Source organism: Silurus aristotelis (assembly GCF_946808225.1).
Source record: "Silurus aristotelis genome assembly, chromosome: 6".
Lineage (NCBI taxonomy): Eukaryota > Metazoa > Chordata > Actinopteri > Siluriformes > Siluridae > Silurus > Silurus aristotelis.
The window spans coordinates 17633874-17658873 of NC_139579.1; the positions used below are offsets into that span (position 1 = coordinate 17633874).

General features: G+C 37.5%; 1 protein-coding gene across 1 annotated transcript; it reads right to left on the reverse strand.

Moving 5' to 3' along the window:
• Positions 1-394: 394 nt before the first annotated feature.
• rps6ka5 (ribosomal protein S6 kinase, polypeptide 5) lies at positions 395-23347 on the reverse strand. Its single transcript, XM_083543665.1, has 17 exons — positions 22787-23347; positions 18692-18763; positions 18391-18609; positions 17679-17794; positions 16967-17068; positions 16339-16422; positions 15442-15545; positions 14428-14578; positions 14129-14290; positions 12649-12774; positions 12393-12526; positions 10959-11052; positions 10178-10348; positions 9786-9977; positions 3610-3769; positions 3349-3512; positions 395-2153 (listed from the first exon to the last, which is right to left on the reverse strand). The coding sequence occupies exons 1-17, from the start codon at positions 22851-22853 to the stop codon at positions 1887-1889; spliced, it is 2385 nt and encodes a 794-aa protein (XP_083399791.1). The 5' UTR covers positions 22854-23347; the 3' UTR covers positions 395-1886.
• Between the last annotated feature and the right edge of the window lie 1653 nt (positions 23348-25000).

The following is a 25000-nucleotide window of genomic DNA, read 5'->3' on the forward strand; positions in this document are numbered from 1 at the left end:
CACAAACACACAAACACACACACAAACACACACACAAACACACACACAAACACACACACAAACACACACACACACACACACACACACACACACACACACACACACACACACACACACACAAACACACTCTCTTTCCTCTTCTATTAATATACCAAAACAAAAAGAGCAGAGCAGGAATGAGGGAGCTGCGGGAGGTTGGCACAAAGTGGAGATGGAAAAAGCCACGTGTAAGCCTTTGATACTGGAAAGTGAGCTAAGCTCAGGATGCTCTTATTGCTCATCTGTTGCTCTGTCACGTAGGCAGAAGCAGGAGCACCGGTGTATCTGCATGCATGCTTGTGTGCGGTGACTATACACTCAATACAAGCCCTCAGTGTTCCAGTCTGTGGATGTATTTTATGTAATGGTAAAGAGGTAAAGGATGTTTGTGCTCCTATGGAAGGAGACTGTTAATACACAAGCTAGTTGGCTCTAAAGAGGTCTCATGAGAATTTATATTATTGTTTTTTTTTTTGCTCACTCGTTTATAATGCATATTGGTCCCTATACGACAAGAGCTATACACGAAAGTCATGCTAAAGAAAGAAATGCGCCTCTTTTTGCATAGCAGGTCAAGTGCAATGTCAAGACTAGTGCCTTATCAGTTGAAAGTCATTGTAATGCTTCCGATAACTGAAAATGCTATTATATCAGGCATGTAATAAGGACAGTCCTTTAAACTAATGACATGCTGATGTGCCTTTAAGAATGAAATCTATTACAACAGGAAATGCCAAAGTTGTGTAAATTTCCATTGCGCATCCAGCTCTGAAAGTACAGAAAAAGTTCAAATATCTGTAGAAAGCCACAAGGACGAGGCAAATGAGCCTAACCTTGACACAAACTCCTTTCTGCTACCTTTTGTTCTGCCTATTTAGAAATCTACTTTTCTAAAACTTTGAACACAAACATATTCATAGACCTGCAAAACCATCTTTATGTTCTTTTAAATATGTGGAGAATATAAATGTCTGTATAAACATCTGCTTTATCCTGGCTATCAAATAACTAATTCAATCCAACACAACGATCCAACTAAACTAAACATCAAGAAAATCAGTAAATATTTATCACTGCTGAGATGAGTGATCATTTTATAGCGGGCTGTTAGGATTTTTGTTTTATATATATTATATTAAAAAATCCATTTTACTCCCAAAAATAACCTATTTACTGCATAAATAATACATCTGGAATACTCTTATATAACCATCCTAGGCAACTTTGTAAATAAATAAAAAAAAAAAGATTTGTCTGAACAAATCCCTGCTACTTCGCCATGAAACTCGGTTTGGAAGGAGTCGACGCAAAATCAAACAAAAGTCCGTTGTCGTCATACTTTTGACCATGTAGTCAGTAACAACACACTTCACAAATTCATTAACAAGAAGATCCACTAAAAATAACAAACCTGACCACAGGGACAGAAGAATAATTTAACATATGAACAATAAAGCTTTAATTTTTTAAACCTTATCTTCTATTTAAATAAAGAAAATACCCCTTTCTTCCATTCTTTTTTTTTTTTGGCCTAAAGCGGTGAGACACCACGGTTACTGCTGTACTGTGTACTGCATGAGACACAGCTTTAGTGTGTACTATAGATGCCTGACAATTTTAATTATGTCTTGTCCAGTCCAGAAATCAGTGGATGATAAAGGGGTTAGGATTTTATTCCTCAAACACCACCACACTGTACTACCCTGCTCCACACATCTATTGCTGGTGAAGGGCTCGGGTGAGTTTGACTCTGGCGCTCCTGCTTGCATGCTCTGCATCTGTGATAAAGGGAGACCCAGCTAATGTAGAGGAACACGGAGAGAGGGAGAGAGAGAGGATGACACAGCTCACTCGGAGAAGCTAAAAGCAGACTGTGTTTCGTTCTGTAAAGGCTCATCGTCATCAGGGCCCAGTGTGAGAGGCGTGCTGATAGACAGCTGAAGAGGAGTTTTCTCCTGAGACTGGGAGGAAGACGAGGACGAGTATGTGCTCTCGCTGGAACTGCTGCGTGTCTCTGTGCTTGTGCTGGTCTTTTTCATCTTCCTGCGTTTGGCTAGCGGAGCCTTATCGACCGTCTGCAGTCGGAAACCCTCCCGCTTACACTTGTTGAAGGCCTGGGAGAAAGCAGAATGCAAGTCTGATTAGTCTCTAATACAAAAGCTACTTTTAAAACTTGCATAGAGTGCATATTCTACAATATTCTAGATTCCAAATGAACATAGCATACATTATATGGACAAAAGTTTATAGACTCAACATTAAGCGTCATATGTGATTTTTAAAACATCCAATTCCACATTTAATTCCCATTTGCTGTTATAATAACCTCCACTCTTCTGAGAAGATGTTCTAGGTTTCGGAGTGTGGGGGTAGAGAGTTGTGCTCATTCACCCTCTAAGGCTATAGTAAAATCGGGTATAAATGTAGAGTGAGGAGGCCTGGGGTTTATTCCAAAAGTGTTAATAGGGTTGAGGTCAAAGCTCTATAGCAGATCATTCGAGATCTAAACAAAGAAAACCATATCTTTATGGAGCTCACTTTGTGCACAGGGGCATTGTAATGCTGGAACAGGTTTGGGTATCCAAGTTCAAGTAAAAGGAAAATTTTCTGCTAATGAATGCTGCATACAAACTTTTTTTGGTAACTGTTTGAAGAAGAACCGCACATGCTGGAAAAGTCAGGAGTCCCAATACTTTTGTCCATATCGTGTATAAAGTGAAAAGGAACTATAAAGCGCACCCTTATATAAGCCGCACCCACTGAATTTGACAAATATTTTTATTTATAACATAAATAAGCCGCACCTGTCTATAAGCCGCATTAGTGTAGTGTCTACACTAATGTACTTTACACAGGAAAAATCCAGAAATTAGCCGCTTTGTTGTTTAAGCCGCGGGGTTCAAAACGTGGGAAAAAAGTAGCGGCTTATAGTCCGAAAAATACAGTAATAAATCATTCACATATTTCCGCATGGCAATTAAATAATAATAATAATAATAAAAAAGTCTTGGTAAATTAAAAATAATGTGAGACATTGACATTATGATATTACGTTGTTATTGCCTCAATGCGACTAGTTAATAAATTGTTCTATCTGTGAATCATTTTTGCCTCTCTACAAATGAAACTGTGTTATAGGTCATCAAGTGAATCGAAAGAATGACTTGAAATGGCTCCCACAACAGCCTGATAATAATGAGATACTCTATAAAATATCACTGAGAATTATATTCAAACTATATTTATAAAGAACAATTTTCTTTAGACTTTGTGCACCCGCACTTTCTTCCCTCCATTTGTATAACTCACATTGAAGGTGGCTTTAACACAGGTGTTTACGGAGGCGGTAGACAGGCCCAGAATGTCAGGAGTCATGAGGGGGTTGGACGAGAGCTGGCTGTCATCCTGCAGCCAAGTGTTATAGCGTAACTCGCACATCTTTATCCTCTTGTTAGGGTCTACAGTCAGGAGCTCTGATCAGATTTAATGAAAACACACACACATTTATTAGAGACATCAGCTTTATCCATCACTGGTGCAGTTTGCTGTTCAGCAGCACATCACTCTCACCCTGAATGAGTTCCTTGGCCGGCTGGGACACGTTCCTCCAAGCCTCGCCCTGAAAAGAGAAGTCTCCTTGTTTGATCTTCTTCATGATTTCCTCTGCGCTCGTGTGTGTTAGGCTCTTCCCCTGACACTGAAAGGGCACCTGTCCAGATAGCATTGTGTACTGCAACACAACACAGCATGGAGCACAAGATTCAGACACATGAATTCGCTGGCATCAAATCAACACTTCTACATATCTAGAACTAAATATAAAACGTAACCGTTTGCATCAGATGAAAATAATCAGAAACAAAGTTCCCAGAAGAATGAGCAGGATTTAGATCAGAGTGCTGTTATAATTTTACAAGACAACATTGTTTATACCTACAGCGCAAAGTGTCAGAGGTGTCATGTTGGAACTGTTTGTAAACATTCATCAAGAAAGCAAGAAAAAACATGCTTGATTAGATGAAGGAGTAAAGAACCGACAGCCAATGAGAGAGAGAGATTATGACTCAAATATTTTCAGTAAGAGAAAAATGATTGTCTATTAGTCAGTGTGTTTTCTTCCCTATGATGAACTAGCCATGTACATTATGTAAATACCTATTGCAACATTTGTGCTATAGAGCACAGCACTGCAGAGCTTGTCCTTGTTCAGTTCATGTATTACTTGGCCCCTGTAGCCATGAGATTAAATCCACATGATGGAGAATAATGTTGCACAACTCAAATTACAAAATGTTCTGTAGGTTTTTTTTCTTTCTACCAGAAAAAGCAAAACTTTTAAGATCTTATATACAGCAGCATAAAAAAAAGGTTTCACTTCCTCTTTATTTAGTCTCTTTTCGTCATGCTCCTGCCCAAGAAAAAAGACTCTGATACACAACTGTGTGTGCACTTTATCTTTCACTCTAACACTCAGCTCTGCACGGCCTCTTACCGCCTGTCTAAGAGCATGTCATCAAGTGTTACCTACGGCACTACCCCTCCTCAGGTGGCGAGAGTAAGGGCAAGCTTTCACACAAACATGCACACATGTTAGATAGAGAGAGATAGAGAAAACAGAGAAAGCTTTCTCACTGTTTTCATGCATCCTTTCAATATTGTGCTAGGGAAAAAAGTAGTCGAGTCAGAATAATATTACAACCCCTGAGCAGCCTCTGCGATTTGCATCGCATTCGAGGCCATTTTCAGCATATATATATTCAAGTCATTTTCAGTGTTTCCTTAATAGACATGCACAGAATACCACAGTATGCACCTTCTGCTTTTCCAACAATAACAAAGTATTTTATATACAGCTATAACCCATATTTCAATACAACTTTCAGCTACTTTAGACACACAAATGTGTAAACTGATATACAGCCAAAACAAAGATGAAAACTGATCCACAAAACCTACATCTGGCAGTAAACCAGGAAGTAAGACAAACCAACTTTTTTTTTTTCCTACAAATTCAGACAGTAGTGTGATGACGGAAGGAAGCATCGACTAACTGAGACTTCCTATTTAGACAAACATCTTTAAAAAAAAACTGAGAAACAATGATGCCCCAGTCTACTCTTGTTTAGTTCATTGGTTCTCAATGATGGGTCTGTAAAGCATAAATAGAGATTCTGTGATTTAAAAAAAAAAAGAAAGAAAGAAAAAGAAATGTATTATATATATTTATAAACACACACACACACACACACACACACACACACACACACACACACACACACACACACACACACACACACACACACACCGGGTAAAATTTATAATAAAAAATTCTTAAGGTGCTATTGACATTACATTTTTACCAGATGTTGGTAACAACACATGCAATCCACACACACAAAGAAATCAAACCATACATGTCCATAAAATAAGTTATGTGTAATAATGTGAAATGACAGGGAAAAAAGTCTTGCATGTTTACTGAAATGTATTTAATACTTCATATAAAAGTCTGTTAGTAATGACGGTTTCAAGACGCCTCCTGTATGGAGAAACTAGTTGCTTGCATTGCTCAGGCGTGATTTGTGATTTTTTTATTTTCTACACAAACATTCTTTAAATCTTGAAGGTTCAATGGGCCTCTTCTATGAACTCTGATCTTTAGTTCTTTCCATAGATTTTCAATTGGATTAAAGTCAGGTGCACCATTCTACCATCCAACCAATTGGTAGTTTCCTTGGCTGTGTGTTTGGGATCACTGTTTTGCTGAAATGTCCACCCTCATCTCATCATCATCCTGGTAGATGGCGGCAGATTATTGAGAATGTCTCAGTTAATTTTTCTATTCAAACTTTCTTCAATTATATGAAGTTTGCCAGTACTGTATTCTTAAAACAGTCCTGCACCATGATGTTCCCACCTCCAAACTTCACTGTTGGTATGGTGTTTTTGGGGTGATGTGCAGTGCATTTGTCATCCAAAGAGTTACATTTTGGTCTCATCTGACCAGACTATATTCTCCTAGTATTTTACAGGCTTGTCGAAATGTTGTGCAGCAAACTTTAAACGAGCTTTAACATGCTTTTTCTTCAGAAAACAGGCCGTGGCGGTTGAATGCATTACGTATTGTTTCTTTGAAATAATTGCACCTGCCAATTCCAGGTCTTTCTTAAGCGTTCCACAAGTGGTTTTCTGTCCAAAATCTTGCGAGGAGCACCTGGTCATGGTGAAATTATGTTCTTCCCACTTCTGGATTATGGCCCCAGCAGTTCTCACTGGCACATTCAGAAGTTTTGAAATCCTTTTGTAACCAATGTCAACAAATTTGCAACAATAAGGTGGCTAAAGTCTTGAAAGAGCTCTTTGCTTTTACCCATTATAAAATCTTTCTTGTGTGACATCTTGGTAATGGGACACCTTCATACAGGCCATCAGTTAGGACTAAACCAGCTGATATTTATTTGCACTGACAAGGGGCAGGATCGCTTTCTAATTACTGATTGATTTCAGCTGGTGTCTTGGCTTTCCATGCCTTTTTTCACCTCCCTTTCTTCATGTGTTCAATACTTTTTCCCTGTCATTTCACATTATTACACATAACTTAATTTATGGACATGTATGGTTTTATTTTTTTGCATGTGTGAATTGCATGGGTTGTTACCAACATCTGGTAAAAATGTAATGTTAATAGCACCTTAAGAAATATATTTACTGAGAAAGATTTGTGCTGTGTTCAATACTTATTTTACCCACTGTGTGCATGTATGTATGTATGTATATATATATATATATATATATATATATATATATATATATATATATATATATATATATATATATATATATATATATATATATACACACACATACACACACACACACACACACACACACACACATACATATAATATATACACACACACACACACACACACACACACACACACACACATTAATATACTTATAAATCATAACCCACCATTATACAACCCCAATTCCAAAAAGGTTGGAAAACTGTGTAAAATGTAAATAGAAACACATTGCAATAATTTGAAAATTTGATTTTGATGGCTACAACATGACTCAAATAAGTTGAGACAGGGCCATGTTTACCACTGTGTAGCATCTTCTCTTCTGTCCAGATACATCTGGGAACTTTGTCCTTTGTTGTTTTTTTTCGTTTCATCATGCACCAAATGTTGAAAGGTCTAGATCAGGGGTCTTAAGCATTTTTTCAAGTCAAGGACCCCTTTAGACGAAATAGAGACATGGGCCAGGGACCCCCTGACACAAAATGTGTGAAACATAGACACTGATATTAATAGAAACCCATAATATTATGCTCCTTACAGTATATTAAGACAATTAGAATGATGTTGTTGTACATGCATCATTGTCTGAATATTTTCATATATTTTAAAATCTTTCAAAATAATGTATGCATCATAAACATATATTTTGCAATTAAAATCACAGTTTATTAAGTTGTTTTAATAAACAACAATATTACACAGTTGCCTTTTATTTGAATAGATTTCCAGTTTCATACAATTTCCCTTTTACTATCAGGTGGACCATTAAACATTTACATGAACTTTAGCTTCAATTTTAATAGAACTGTAATGTAATTAGATTTTTAAAATGAAATATTTTATTGTTGATGTTTTCAAGTCAAGTCAAGTAAAGTTTATTTCTATAGCGCTTTTTACAACAGACATTGTCTCAAAGCAGCTTTACAGAAATCAACAGTCAAGGTGAACGGTGTGCATTTATCCCTGTTAATCATGTTTATTTATTTATTAATTAAATGTAGTTTTTTTTTTTACAAAATTTTTTTTTGTGATTCAACATTAATTAGCGTACCCCATGCAGTACTGTCGCAGACCCCCGGGTAAAGACCCATGGGCTAGACTGCAGGCAGGCTAGTTCAGCACCCGGACTACGAAGTCATGCTATTATAACTGATGCAGTACACACCGTTATCAGTGTCTTGCTAAAATAGGCAAGGCCTTCCCTGAAAAAAGACGTTTTCTTGATGGAAGCATTTGTTGCACTAAAATCTGTATATACCGTTCAGCATGGAGCCTTTCCAAATGTGCAATCTGTTTATTCCACACACACTAATGTGCTCCCATACCATCAGAGATGCAGCTTTTTAAGCACAAGCACAAGCTAGATGGTCCCTCTCCTCTTTATTCCAGAGAACATGGTGTCCGGGGTTTCCCAAATGAAATTAAATTTTTGGAAATTGGAAAAAGCTTTGGCCCAAAGAGGATGGCAGTGTGTCTGGATAATGTTCACGCATGCCTTCTTTGCATGATAGAGTGTCAACCTGCATTTGTGGATGACATGGAAAACTGTGTTTACAGACTGGAATGAGAGACAGATGGGAGGTGTTAATGGCCCCATGCAGTATAAAAGGCACTTGACTTGATTCCTTGATATGTTTTCTTATAATTTAGACACCGCTCTGGCTAAATAGCTAAGATTCTGACCTGAACTTTTTTCCTCTTTGTTTTAAACAGCAATTATGATTGCAATTATCACTCTCAAGTGGGTTTTACATGCTTAATAGCACAGTGCTTGAATCTAATTATAATACATGTAATATTATACATTATTGTTTAGAACAGGGGTCACCAACCTTTCTGAAACTGAGAGCTACTTCTTGGGTACCGATTAATGTGAAGGGCTACCAGTTTGATACACACTTCTGAAATTACCGTTGCCCTTTAGAAGGTCCCGATTCCACCTCACTCACGGTCGGATCTACTTGTTCCCATGAGAGATCTACCGGACTTCCTACCACTAGTATTCCCCATACTTTCATGCTCCTGGCTCCGCTTCGGAGGAAGCGCTTAAGATAGGTTTGCCTTTAACGGTTTACATTGGCGATCATCCCTGGACTACCCGCATTATGGATCCTACCCGCTCTCCGGTTCGTACTTCTCCTCAAGCCATACTCTGGTTAACCGACTCTTTGTCTATCCATGACAGATTTAAAAAATAATAGCAAGAAAGAAAATTTGTGCCACTTACCAGTGAGCTGCATCTATGGTGAACTATTTTTAGAAAAGACCCGCAGCGACTCATGTGGTCCTTGCGGGCGACCTTGTGCTCACGGGCACCATGTTGGTGACCCCTGGTTTAAGAATAAGCCAAGTACGAGTGAACATTATCAGATTAAGCAAGAGCGAGAGTCTAATAACAGTATGGCTCTACTATAGATTAACTGTAGGTAAAAACAGGAACTTACTTGTCTCTTGAACATTTCACAATATTAAATATAGCTATAATGGTTTAAATTTAAGATCATAGTCACTGTTCTATTAGTGGAATAAGTGTTTCTGTGGGGAAGGAGGAGTACATTTATATATATATATTTTTTTTTTTTAATTTTTTTTTTTCTTAATATATTATATACTTTGTGTGATTTCTTACATTATACCTATATAAATGTATTAGAAAAATGCTGCCACTAGGCAGAGGGAAAAGAGTAAGGCGAAAGAGGAGGTTTATGGAAGGGTGAGGGAAGACATGCAGATGGTTAATTTGAAAGAGGCAGACATAGAGGACAGATTAGTATGGAGACGGATGATCGGCTCCCAAACGGGAGCAGTCAAAAGAAGTAGAAGATACCTATATAAATGTATCTTCAGCCTCTTTAGTCAGAAGTTTAGATTTAAATATTTGAGCCTTTCTATTTTCGTTTTGGCAACAAAGCTGCAAAACCAAGTGCATGCTCTTACCAGTATGACCCCCAGACTCCAGAGGTCACAAGACTCATCATAACCGCCATATTTGAGGATCTCAGGGGCGGCGTACTGTAGGGTGAAACAGGGCGTCTTCAGAAGCTGGTTGTCAGGAGGCTTGAGCCGAGCAAATCCAAAGTCGATTATTTTTATTTCTGAGTTCTCGCTTTCATCAGTGAATAACAGGTTCTGAGAAGACATCAGAGAGATTGAAATCTAATTGCACTCACTAACAATACTCATAATGGAGAGTTTTTAAAAAGCCTTATGCTACAGTGAGCAAATAATTTGTTACAAAGATCTACAATTATTTTGTTTCATTATGGATGTCCCGGGGCAAATGTAGATGCTGATTGCTGAGTGTCGTGGCAGTAACAGTTCAGCTGTACCTCTGGTTTAAGGTCTCGATGCACCACACCTACATCGTGCATGTGGCTCACAGCGGACACCAGCCTCCGCATGATGCGGCTCGCTTCAGTCTCACTGAAGTGTTGCTTCCTCCGGATCCGCTCCAGGAGCTCTCCACCACGCAGCAGCTCTAGTACCAGATACGCATGCAGCTGCGCACAGACACAATGTGTGTGTTTGTGAGAAGAGATGAAAAGCAGCAGGCAAATATTCTTTAGTTCAGGCAAGAAAAAAGGAACAAAGGCAAGGTAGATCAACACCATATATATTTTTTTTTCATCTTAAGAACTGCATTGGATAACATGAAAGGAAAGAAAGACACACACCAAACGTACATGAACTGGTACAAATTGGAGTATCGTGTAGAGCAGAACCAATTTAGCGTTTGGAAAATAAAAACATAATAGAATATGGCATTGAAAAGGGTACCCTTAATTCACTTTATATTACTCCAAGCTAACACAAAGCATAGCAAAGAAGAATGTATTATGTATATGTATTGTACAAAGAGACACTAAGAGCAAGAGAACTAGAAATACAAATCTAATGTAGCTAGGAAGTTTTGCATTGAATGTAGGGCAATGGGCATTAAAATACATTCACTGTGCTCCACTTCCCCTGACTGAATAAGGTTGGAGAATGCCTAGAGCAGCTCCACAGCCTTTTAGCCTCTCTGATGCCTTGCAACCCACCCACCCACCCACACCCACCCACACCCACACACACACACACACACACACACACACACACACACACACATACCTGATCATGGTAAATCTCATGGAGCTTGACTATATTGGGGTGTCCATCACATAGTTTGAGAGCAGCTATCTCTTTCTGCGTCTGTGCCTCCATTCTTCACATAGTGAGACATACAAGTTACAAACTTATTTACAATATAAATTACTGCACTTAAATATAACACTTTCAACAATGCATGCAGTACAAAAAGGCTTGAATTCCCATTCACAATATTTCACAAACAAAATGTTATCTTGTTTTACTGATAGACAGGCTCAATAAATGTCCTAGAATACTTGAAAACGTTATATATATGGCATGTAATAATAAATGCCCTGTGAAGCAATGCTGATTTAAAAATAATTTATTATACAAAGTCACAATCAGTGACATGAAACGAGTCACAATACGCCGATGACTCATATCATCACAGTGTTGTTGAAATTTTAAATCTGATTGGTCAGTTTTTTTTAACAGCATGGCTCTGACAATAGTGCCAGCTGCAAGACAAAGCACAGCTTCATACTAATGTGCTCAATCTTATACACTATCGTTTCTATAGTAACGACTGATGACAGAGGACTTTGTGCTTGGTTTTTTTTTTTTTAGTAGTAACATGACCAGCTGTTCGTGTTGCTTTTGACACAGAAAGAATGAGACTAAGAAAAAACAGTAATGTAAGTGATAAAGAAACTAACTGGATTTGGTCACATGCCACAATATGAAGTAACTGCACGTTATTTTTAATTATATTTAATAAAAAAGTTAACATTGGCAATTATCTGTGGAATAAGAGGAATAAAACTCTGAGACATGGTAATAATTGACTTATTAATGCTGTCTATATTGTTAACATTGTCTATATTGTCTTGTATAGTCTGTTTTGTCTAAGTGTTATTTATGTCTGTACTTTTGGAGTCACTAACGTCTGGAACCAAATTCCTTGTGTGTCAACACACTTGGCCAATAAACCTGATTCTGATGTGATTAACCTATGATCACAACTTCCTATTCCAAAAGTGGCCTCCCCTTTGCTCTTAAAATAACCTCCCCTCTTCTGAAACGCTATTTCATTAGATTTTGAAGGGTGGTTGTGGAGATTTGTGCTCTTTTAGCCACAAGGGTGTTAGTAAAATCAGGTACTGATGTAGGGAGGTGAGGAGGCACGGGGTGCATTCGGTGTTCAAATTAATAGGGCTAGCGTCAGAGCTCTTCAGATCAGGATCTTCTACTCCAGCCCATGTAAACCACACTTTCATGGAGCTGACTTTGTACACAGGCGTATACACACATCCAGAGGCATTTCTTTATACTTGTGTGTCCAACTTCTTTGGTAACAGTCTGAAGAAGAACCCCATTTGGCTGGAAAAATCTGCCGTCCCAATTTTTGTCTTTGGGTGCTTTTGTACATAGAGTCTACATTAAACTATTATTATAATCTCTGTAAATAAATACCTTTTACTGACAATCTTTACTGCATATTTCTGCCCACTCTTCTTGTGTGTGCACTTCCTGCAAATAGAGAAGCTTCCCTCCCCTAATGCTGTCTCCTTCAGGTCCAGCTCATAATTCATATAGAAAAGGGAGTCCTAAATGATTCACAACACAAAATATAGTAAGCCTATTCACACATAACACACAATATTTCCAAACTCTTAATATTTCATAGCACATAATAGGACACCAGCAAAAAGGACTGGTGTTCTATTACCTTCATCATGACACTCCGTGCGACTGCAGCAGGTCCAGGCCTTTCCACATCACCGCACAGCTGAACTGGGTCATCCATCACCACATTCCTCTTGAACAGTATAGAGGGTGCTATAAAGGAATATCCCTGCACCAGATTCACACATACACAGAAGTTAAAAGTGAGCACATTTTTTAAACAGACTAAAGCATATGTAGCATTCCAAGAAGCATAGCTATAACCATAATTAAAATCTAAAAAGTCCTAAAAATACAAAAAAGTCTTTAACTTGTCAACAAATCCATGTACACTATTATTACAGTATGAAAAATGCACATATAGACAGCAACCCATTTGTGAACCAACCAATAACATACAGTATGGCACTTTTTTTTCCTTCAAGATACCTCTAAGGACTGTAACTGGTTCAGTCCACGAAATAACAAAAAATGTCTCAGAAAAAAAACCCAGCCCTCTTTCTGTTTTCCTCCCTGGAGTCGAGCAGCTTGAGTTAGAAAGTCACATTTGTTGTCCATCTGCAGTAAGTGCTTCATGTATGGTGTTTAGCCTGCATAAAAGCCTCAGTGAGAACTGGCCCCCTCACACACTGAGCCTGCAGCTGTGGGTGCGACACTGGGTGGAGGAGTGGATGGATGGACGGAAGGATGGAGGGATGAATAGACGAAATGCTCTTAATTGCCAAGCCGAGCTGTTTGATTGCTCTGCTTTTCAAATCGCATCGCGGCCCTCTAATGCAACTTAATTTGGTTTTGTGAAGGGTTTGAGAGGCGGGAGGGGGGAGCGGGCTAAGGGCTGAGAAGAGACGCGCGAGTTTAAAGTTATCACTGCAGTCGCAATCGTAGCAACGCCAGCAAATTACGAAGGACCAGAATTCCACAGTACATGAAAGAGGAGCGTTTAAAAAAAAAAGGCAAGCTGAAGTTAGTAATCAAAGGTTGAAGGAGTAATTGAGGCAGGCATGGTTATTCTAGCAGACGCCAACCTTTCATTGCATGACAGTGTCGTTAATGGAGCTATTGATCCTGCAGAGTGGAGCATCCAGAAGGCAATCATAGATACGATTTCATTCAATGGTGCCGACATCAGCTGGCATCATGTTATAGGCAACATTATGGTTCAAGTCGCATCAAAAATAGTCATTCACATCTGATACTTAAATCCATCTCCACATCAGCATAATTACATGTCTCTAAACAGCCCTTCTGCTCATTTCAATACCAACACAGCCAGCCAGGCTTACGTTATTTACACAATCATTATAGAATGTCAAATATCGCTCTTTACTTTCACCCAAAGGCAAATAGAGGGTCAACTTCACCACCACAGAAACTAACCTTCTGTCCTTTCTTGTTTAAAAATCACTTTTACGTCTATAAACGTGGGACATGCAGAATGAAAAACTATTAAGAACAAAAAGCGCAAATCTATTTTCGACTGTACGGTTTTGGATCGCTAAGAGGTCAGGCTTTCTGTCACTCACCTGGAAAATGCGGTCACAGTTCTGAGGCAGTGCAGCAGGGGAGTAAGTAGGATCCATCTCTGTGAACTCTTCCGCAAAGTTGCGCACGTCTAGTTCATCCCGAATGACTGGCTTAAAGGGAGCTGGGACCTTCTTGGCAGCCAGGTCCTCCCAGTTCAATTTCTGAAGTAGAAGTAGTTCTGCTCAATTACTTTGCACTTGTACACTAAAGGGAGCTGTAACAATGCTTTAACTCGAGTCAAGAATTTCTACATTATTATGCAGAATAAAACTGATTCTAATAAGACTGATTTTCTTGCCTGGTAAAATGGGTGACTCTTGACATTCTGAGCTCCTGAGGGTCCAGAGCCCAGCCTTTCATTCGGGTCCTTAATTAGGAGTCGTTGAATAATGTCTATGGCCAGGGGCTCCATGTCCTTGGTGTATGGAGGATCCTTCTTCAGAATTCTCCTGTAATGTAGGGGGAAAATTACATATAAGGCACCATATTCTCTTTTGGTTATCAATGTTGAAAAGTATAGAAATGTATCCACACTTCTGCAAAGCTAGCTTTCTGTAGATTCAAATAAACTCGAAAAGAAGGTGACAATAGTATACTTACAAAAAATGTCAGGTAAAAAGTCAAAAGTCCCTTTATTTAATACATTCTATCAAATTACATTTTTCACTGCTATAGCCTTATAACCTTTTACTTCTTGTACTTTTTTAAGTCTCTGCATATTTTTTAGTGCTGTAGCTATTATAGAACATGCTGTACATATACTTGCATATTTATCTGCACTTATCAATTTGCACTACTGCTACTATTTGCCCTTCTGGTAGATGCTAAACTGCATTTCGTTGCTGTGCAATGACAAAGTTCTGTCTGTCTGTCTGTCTGTCTGTCTGTCCGTCTGTCCGTCTGTCCGTCTGTCCGTCTGTCCGTCTGTCTGTCCGTCCGTCCGTCATTCTAACATTATTTAATAAACATTCTTAAAAACAAGATATAAAATCCACTGTGGTGCAAAATATCAGAAAAGATCCTAATCTGTGTGTATTTTTACACTACCAGTTCTCATCAAAGACAGTGAAAGCAATCTTATCTAAACACAAAACTGTAGAGCTTGCAAAAATCTTTGCCCCTACAGATTTAATAAAGAATCAAGGAACTTATCAAACCCCATTATCAAAGTGATGTTTCATGAGATTACTGACGTCTCCTGTTAAGCATGAAGTAAAGTGAAATCACATTCCATTTAACTCATTGACATTAATGGCCTGCATAAGACAAATAAATTATAATAAATTAAAAACACAACACAATGTGTATTTACTTTGCTATATCAGAGTGAGAGTTCTCATCCCCATCCACAGTGAAAGGAGAGCCACCGGTCATGAGCTCATACATCAACACCCCCAAACTCCACCAGTCCACTGCCTTCAAGAAAGAGGTGTCAATTTCAAATATTTTAATCATGTATTTATTACACAACTACTCTATATGGATAAAAGTTTTGGACACCTGACTATATAATCTGGTTTTTTCTTCCACTAAAGAAGTTCCACTAGTTTTTTTAGTGTGCTTGCAGAGATTTGTGCTCGTTTAGCCACAAGGGTGTTAAATAAATAAATTCAAATTGAATATAAATAATTATTTTAATAATTGATTAGTTGATTGGCCCTGTACTGTCCGTTTTTTTCGCAAGCAGTTGTGTTTTCTTGCCGTCACGCTAAACCGTAACTTTGGCAGCCCAACCAATCGATAACGGCGTTCGTTGACAACAAATTTTATTATCGGTTAGCATCGATTTTAGCGATTAGTTGTTGCAGCTCTAATGCAATTAACATTCCAATTAATCTCAAAGGTGTTTAGTAGGGTTGAGGTCAGAGCTCTATAGAAGGCCACTCAAGATCATACACTCCAACCCATGTGCACCGTAACTTCAGCTCGCTTTGTGCACAAGGGTATTGTCATACTGGAACAAGTTTAGGTCTCCTTGTTCAAGTGAAGAGAAAATTGAATGCTACAATGTCCAAAGATATCATATACAATTGTGTGCCCCTATCTTTGCGGTTCCAGTTTGGAGAACAACCACATATGGTTGGAAAAGTCAGGTGTCCCAATACGTTTGTCCATATACTATAGCTTAGCATACTACCCCATTAACTCCATTGCCAGTGAAGCAAAGTAAACATCTGAAGTAAAGTAAAGAGGACTCAGTAAACAGTACCTTATCATGTCCTGATGCACCACCTTCTACAATCTCAGGGGCCATGTATTCAATTGTGCCACACACAGAGTAAGCCCTCTCTGCCTAAAAGACAAGCAGTGGAGCAACAATAAGGAAAGGAAAGAGCTTTATGTACATGCTTGTCAGTTTATATGCAGTCTAGCTATGAGTGGCATTAAATCCACAACAAAAAAGATGAATCACATGAAAGCTAAAAACACTGTGTATTGTAACTAATATTAACCAATCATGTGTGACAAGAGCACAGCATGCTGGGACCTGCATATACTGAGCTGGGTGGTCTCTTAAAAGTAATGATCTATTAGCAGAGAAAATTTCTTGAAAATCTCAGTTAAGAGCCCAGATGTCTGGCTTATACTTCACACACACACACACACACACACACACACACACACACACACACACACACACAAAACATAGAATTGCCTATGCTTTTTCACACTGCTGTTTTATATCATTTTATAATCTGACTCTAAACTTCAATATTTAGGTTCACCCTCTTAAAAACATCTAAATCAGACTCCTTAATGTTTTCTTTTCAAAGCAATCTACAGACAAGGCTGCTTTGTAGCAGTGAAACCTATAAACAGTATGTGATTGTCCTCACCTCATCAAATTCTTTGCTAAGTCCAAAGTCGGTCAAGACAATGTGACCATTCGAGTCCAGAAGAATGTTCTCCAGTTTTAGATCTCTGTAGACAATTCCTAGCTAAAATCAAAACAGACATGCAATTTTCTTTTTATGTGTGAGCCGAGAAACCCAGCTGAAAATAATTTGCAAGATTTGTCTTGCATTCATGAAATCCTGCTTTTATCAGTGAGATCTAAGCTTCACAACAGCAGCTTGTATAAAGCGTTAAAGGGATTTTAACATTCACACAGAAAGTCGCCCAGAAAAAAAAAACGTTTTTTCTGTAAACAATGCCTCTGAGAACATTTGGGCTATATTTATGTCCATTAAATTAGTTGTCCTGGATTCTTGGCAGCAGTAAAAAAAAAAATGGAGCAGATGTGATGTATAATGAATAAAGGAAATGGAGAAGGTATTTTTAATTATTATTCTGTGAAACTTGTGTTTAATCGATTAAATTGAGAATGTAAAAAAAAAAATTATAAAATACACTATACTGTATGATACATTTCTTTCATCACAGAGTTGGGAAAGTCAAACATTTAGTGGCAAGAAAAAAAAATCCAAGAATTTGAATAAAATATTTCAAAAAAGAAAATGTGTTTGATTTTGTTTGATCCTGACTCAATAATCTTGTTATTCAGTAATCTTCTGGTTCAAATGATCTTACACGTGCCATGCCCTTTACCTTATGCAAGTGTTCCAGTGCCAATACGATTTCTCCGCTGTACAAAGCGACCTCTTGCTCTTTAAAATGGACCCTTTGCACCAAGTGTGTAAAGAGCTCCCCTCCATTCACATAGTCTGCAATCAGAGACTGGCATCACTCTAAACCCACTGCTGCTTGCAGATGGCTAAGCCTACGTCCACATTATCTGGATGCATTTGAGAAAAGATGACGCATCAATTTTTGTCCTTACCAGACTGTGTTTTTTCCAGGGTGTTGTGTAGACGGAGAAAATGAAGATGCCCAAAACAAAGAGTTTTTCAAATCACTCTTTCAATGTAAAACAAATAAATAAATTAATGGTGTATGATGCTTCAGTTATGTCTGTGTTGTTAAAGATTAATGTTACTTTGTACAACCTTTAGATTTTGTACAATCTGCATTTTTTGCAAAAAGTGATAGAAAGTAAATAGCCACCTGATAGAAATGATGCATGTAAAGATGAAAGCGTTTTCAGTATGGATGAACAAAAAATTTTATAAAACAGCAGTGTAGACAGAGTGCAGTACTACAATGTATCCAGATTAATGTGGACATAGCCTTATTAGCTCTAATGTCATCGCAATAAATAATCTCCTTACAACAAAAGGTTCACAACATCACTGTAAATAAACATACAGTAATTTAGCTCTCACATACCTATTGACAAAACTGAGAAAAAGGAAACGCATACCTAAAATGAGGTGAAGCTTGGTGTCTGTCTGGAAGGCATAGTGCAGTGTAACAAGGAATGGAGATTGTCGGATATGCTCTAGCACCTGCCTCTCGGTGCGCGTGTGCTCGGCCGTCTTCGACTTCTGCACTATGGTGGCTTTTTTCAGCACCTTCATGGCATACAGTTTGTTCGAGTCATGTCCACTCACTTTGCGTACCAAGAACACTTTTCCATATGCTGTTCAGAAAGTATGAGATGTGATCAGTGAACCAAACTGAAAACCAGGGAAAATGGGCACAGAAGCAGGTCAATTACTTACCTCCTGTACCTAGAACCTTCAGTAGCTCAAAATTCTCAATGCCTACACGTTCCACATGACCTGTCAAGTTTGCTGGAGAGAGGAAGAAACAAGAGACAGGTTCTACATTCCATTCAATGAATTAGTATTTTTATAGCACTTTTGACAATGGACATTGTCTTAAAGCAGCTTTACAGAGATAAAGTGATTATAAAGTTTTATAGAAAAATAATAATAAAAATGATTGTATAAGCTTAGTGCTCATATTTGTTCCTTTTAATTGTAAGTTTATTCCTATTGAGCAAGCCAAAGGCAACTGTGGCAAGGAAAAACTCCCTGAGATGGCATGAGGACAAAAGATCGAGAGGAACCAGAGTCAAAAGGGAACAAATCCTTATCTGGGTGGCACCGAATGTTCACTCATTACAGGTCTATCATTGTTTAGGTGTGCAGTGATGGGCACAAAACTGTTCATGTGACCTGTATAATACTTTTCATTTTTAATATGTTTATGCAGACTAAGCAGGACTAAGACAAAGGTAATTACACCAGATACTTTTTGGAGAAAAATATGAAAATACTATTACTATACAGTAATCCCCTGCTTTACCGCAGTTGGAATCTCGTGCCCGCGGTTTATCGCGGAATTGCATTTGCAACTAATTTGCTTTAAAGATTTTCCTGGTCTCTCGCGGATAGCACCATAGACCAAAATACTTATAGGGAATTGTTTTTATGGATTTTTATGTTGAAATAAATGTATGTTGAAATGTATTAATAAAAATATTTTTTTTTGGAACGAGCGGGTTTGAAACGTAACACCGCGATAAACAGGGGATTACTGTACTAGTAAATAGTAAGAACAGAAACAGAATAGGGTGTGCACTTATAGCAAAGTAATCCATGACTTTGTTATGTACGTATTGTTAGATACATATTGAAATTGTTTAAAACATATATATTTTTGTACAACTCAAATATATGTGCTTGGTGTGATTTCAGTAAACAATAACACTTTGGGAGGAAGGTGTCCACCCTGGAGTGGCTTATTTTCCTAAAACAGCACATCCCACATAGAAGTGCCTCTTATACAACAGCAATTCGCCCACAATTACAGATTATAAATGAATTTATTACTAAGCGACACCACTTAACCACTTACAGCTGCACTCTAATCACTTATTCTTTTTCTCTTCTTTAAAGTTAAAAAAGACAAAGAACTGTAGCTTGTCATAATATCATAAAAAAAAAAAATTTAACGGGCATCTACTTACGGAGAGCTTAATGAGTTTTCCTTCACAATACCATATTACCTTCCATTGAAGTCAATGTAAATAAGGTTTTACTAAAGAACCACTGTGTTACTATAAATAATTTGAATTATGCTACTATTAGGGCCATGCTGTTGCAAAAATCTAATCAAATGTTTCTTAGTAATCAGATTTGAGAACCGTGCAGCACAGTTGTATACGTATGAATGTGTCTATATCGCACATTTAAATGTAATAATAAAGTAGTTATAATAAATGACTGACTTGCTCCATTGATATCGAGAAATATCAGCACACCTGCTGTACTGCACTTGCACCTGATCTTAGGCAGAAGTCTGATGTATAAAAATATAATAGCATGATGGAACATGTTAGAGATGCCTTAATGTTGCTGTCGAGGTGAGGGCTGTATGTGTAAACATGGGTATCAGCATTTAAAAAGAACACGCATACACACTATTGTGCTATCTAAAATGTACAAATAGTGAGGTCATATGTTCCTTTTTGTGAGTGATGAGCACGCCCACATTCCTACACAAACACACACACACACACACACACACACACACACACACACACACACACACACAATGACTGCAAGTATTTGCATTTAACAACATTTTTTTCTCTGTATGAGATAAACAGCTCTCTGGATTTCTAAAAATGGCTGATTGGGTAGTTTAAGATATGCTACTTAAATGTTCATGAGTTCAGCACTTGAGCTAGATTATTGGAGAAGCTGGAAAACAAGGCTTTTTGCAGTTCTTTCTTATTGGATAAAGCTCTAAAATGTCAGTCTTTACCGAAAAGAATTATATATATATATATATATATATATATATATATATATATATATATATATATATATATATATATATATATATATATATATATATAAAATGTGACAATGTGCTGGTGTTTAATTAAAAATAATAGCAGTTTTCACCTTGCCCAGTTATCACCCTAGAATTAATATTCCAATTACTACATTGTTCCAATGTTTGTAATTTCTCTAATACTACAACAATTTTACATAACAACTATCAACAGACTTTTACTCACCAGCTTCACTTTTCACACAAAAAATATTGATTCTGTTTATTTTAAATGATTAAGAAATTATTAATTAATGTTTAATATTTTGTTTTAGCAAGCTCACATTTATAAATTGCCATGTCCGCTGATATTGTTGTTAACGCGACTTAGACTAGCGTTTTATGTAACACAGAAAAATGGAGAAAATTGTCCCAATCAGATTATAGAACATACAGACACTCTTAAAATGTATATTCTAGGATACAGAATCTTAGAATAAATGTACTGACTTTAACTGTGTATAATTAAACATCATATGTGATTTGGCCTTGTGTACCAGGCATTCATGGATTGACTGGGATATGGCTTAATTGCACAAAAATTCTAAATACACACTGCAAAATGTTATATTGGACCAGTTGAGGTTGTTTTACAATGAGTAGTCCAGGGGTTCTTTTGAGGATAACAATCAGAAGTATCAAGAATTTTAACACATAAATTGTTTGTCTGAGAATAAATTGTGATTGAGATTGATAAGAAAATGCATTTAAATAAAGCTGGAAACCTGGTTTTTGCTGGTGTCTGAATTGGAAACCAGTAGTCTGAATTGCAGACAGTATGCCAGCATAAACACAAATATCAAGCTTAATAAAATGTTCTGAATGGGAAAGTATCCCAGGTCCCTTAATAATATCTACAGGCCTGTCAGACAGTAAAGTAAATGGCTTAGTTAAGATGTACATTCATTATTCTGTGCCTACGTTTCAATCCAGGATATTCCAGGAAAGAGATTTACTATTTAAGAAAACTATTTTTGAAACACCTGTCTTTTCTATGAAGTTCTTCTCCAAATTGTTGCCACAACGTTAAAGGCACACAATTGTATACATTGTCTTTGGATGCAGTAGCATTCAAAATTCCCTTCACTTGAACTAGGAGGCCGAAACTTGTTCCAGCATGACAATGGCCTTGTGCACAAAGTGCACAAAGCTCGATGAAGATATGGTTTACGTGGGTTGGAGTGGAATGTTTTGAGTGGCCTTCGATAGAGATATGACCACCCCTTTAAACACCCTTGGATTGAACTGCCTCCTCACCCTACATCAGTACCTGTCTTTACAAACACCGGAATCTTCGAATGAGTCTTTAATTGTCTTACTTCTTTGTGTTTTGTCCTTTAATTTGAGGTCAAAACTGAACCGAAAAAGAGGCATGAGTTCGAAAAAGAAAAAAACACACGAAACAAATGCAAAGTAGGTGACCTACATTGGAAAACCTCAGACCACACAGGCTGCTTAGATAGCCATAGCCCCCAATTTCCTGAGCTCAGGGAGGGTATCTATGAGTAAAAAAACACAAACTTCCTCTGACAGCTACAGATTTTATTTTTTTTCCACCACCTGTATGCACAATTCTTTGAAAGGCCCGAATTATTAGGACTAGATCAACAACCGGCGGCCATACTATGGGAACTGCACAGCTCACTGAACACCAGTATAAACTGTGATCATGCCGTGTGTGTGTGTGTGTGTGTGTGTGTGTGTGTGTGTGTGTGTGTGTTATAGTGTAAAAAAAGCGCGTGCGCGTGTGTATGTTACAGTGTTATTTAAAATAAATAAATAAATCAATAAAGAAAGAGAAGCGCGTGCGCGTGTGTGCAGGGTGCGCGCGCGGCTCGTTGTGACAGGTCAGATGGCGGGCAAGCTCGCGATGCCGCTGTAAACGGCTAAGTCGATGCAATTGGGCAGAGCGAGAAACACAATAAAATAAATCAAGAAGTCTTACAAAGACCAAAAAGAGTCAGACTTACCGTTCTTAAGCTCGTGTTTTACTGTAACCACGTCACCTCCGGATAAACCTTCCTCCGAAGACGGCATTTTCTCTCTCTCTTTCTCTCTATGGTGTCAGGTTGTTGCCTGCTAGTGGCAAAGCTGCTAAATCAGTTCCCGAGTTACACTAATCCATAAGCAGCCCTTAAACCACTATCTAAAATATATATATTTAGGACGCAAAGCGGAAACGCTGTCTGTACGACATACTTCCAGGTACCAGTTAGAAGTACTGCAGTAGAATAGCAGGTCATATAAATAATAAACAGTCTACATGCATAGACCATACCCCCTTCCTCCGCGTTAAAGAAACGCCCAGTCAAATAGATAAGAGAGCAATCCCTCCAAAATATATCACCTTCCCCAATCAGCACACTTCAAGACTCCCAAATCGACATCGATCATCGATTCCATCCACCATCGTCAGTTTTCCCTGAGATTTTTGAGCCCAGTTATTTCCCCCCATTAGAAACCTTTTAGAAAGCTCAGTGCTGTGACTGATAAGAGGAGCACGCCGCCTGTGGCGCTCCTGAGCTCTGACTGAAGCTACTATGAGCTTCTGGAGTTCAAGGTCTGCATCTAAACTTCAGTTTTCTACAGTTTTAGACCATATTATCCTGTGCATTCCGGGAAAGTAGAACCGGCTTTAAGTCTTAACAATTCACTACAGTTTTCAGTCGCTTTGGAGCATTCCTCAGATCAGAAAGGAAATTCTCAAAACTACTTGTTCAACCTTCACATCCTTTAGTGACTTGTACACATCATAACATCACTTGTCGCTCTGATCAAATTGAGAATGCAAACCGTACATTCATCGAATCGATTGTGTACAATTGTCTGCTGTTTCACCAAACTTTTTGAAACTGAGAGATACTTCTTGGGTACAGATTAATGTAAGGGCTACCAGTTTAATACACACTTCTGAAATAACACATTTGCTTAATTTACCTTTATTTATATGTTATTATTAATAATTAATGATATTCGTTTATGTAAAGACACTGATCATGTTAATGATTTCTCACATTGTTCTTCAATTAACAATGATTTAACAAGGTAGGAAACTGATCAATATCAATATGCAAATCTTTATTTCTATAAATCTCTGCAAGTATTTACATTTTCAAATGATCACTTCTACAACATTTTCACTAGCCACTAACAATTTTTAACAAATCATGCACTACACTTGCATCCTGATTGTACAGATTATCAATTAAGTCATTAATTTTATATATATATATATATATATATATATATATATATATATATATATATATATATATATATATATATATATATATACTATATATATATACTATATATATACTATATATATACTATATATATACTATATATATATATATATATATATATATATATATATATATATATATACTATATATAGCTATATATATACTGGTAAGTGGCGCTATGGTGAGCTATTTTTTGAAAAGGCCCGCGGGCGACTCATGAGGTCCTTGCGGGCGACTCATGAGGTCCTTGCGGGCGACCCCCAAAACAACCAGTTCAATAGAACAAGTCATTAAATGCAAAATGGTTAAACCAGTTGTCAGCATCTGCGAAGCATACATTTCTATAAAACCCTTTTTTTTTTTTTTTTTTTTTAATGTGACTTGAATTGATAAATTGTGCAGATGAATCTTGAATGTCACTAATGAAGAAGAGTAAATGGCATCAGATCAACCAATAATCAACCAGTTCTTTAAATCAGGTTAAAGGCGAATGTCATGAACCTTCAATTGGTCAACAGACAGAGCAAAACACATATTGAGTAAAAAGGTAGGTAAAAGTGTGAATCCTGTCCTGTCTCTTGCAATCAATATAAAACAAATATGCAATCAAATAAATACATTTGCGCTGCTGAAATTCATCAATGCCGTACAGAAGAAATTCAGCCTTGTGCAACTTCAATCATTCTAATCCAAACCGTAGTTTATATCAGGAAATACTGAAACTGTGCGCCGTCATACTGACAACATGACTAAACATTTTGACTTTCTTGTTTGTAAACAATGACAAAAGGACTTGTCATTCTGATGGCAATGAGATGTTTATTGACACAAATACTTACTTTTGAGAGCTTAACTAAGGATTTTGAAAAAAGTACAGGCTTTTAAAGGAATCCAATGTGTTGTGTTGTTTGTACAAATTGTGTTGATAATGATTTGCAA

Excerpts from the sequence above, each read along its gene's own strand:
- rps6ka5 (XM_083543665.1), bottom strand. The coding sequence starts at position 22,853 with ATGCCGTCTTCGGAGGAAGGTTTATCCGGAGGTGACGTGGTTACAGTA. Across the intron at positions 17,795-18,390 it reads CAAGCTTCACCTCATTTTAG|ACTATGTGAATGGAGGGGAG; the intron begins GTATGCGTTTCC and ends CTCTGATTGCAG. Across the intron at positions 11,053-12,392 it reads GTAAAGATTGTCAGTAAAAG|AATGGAGGCACAGACGCAGA; the intron begins GTATTTATTTAC and ends CACTATGTGAAG.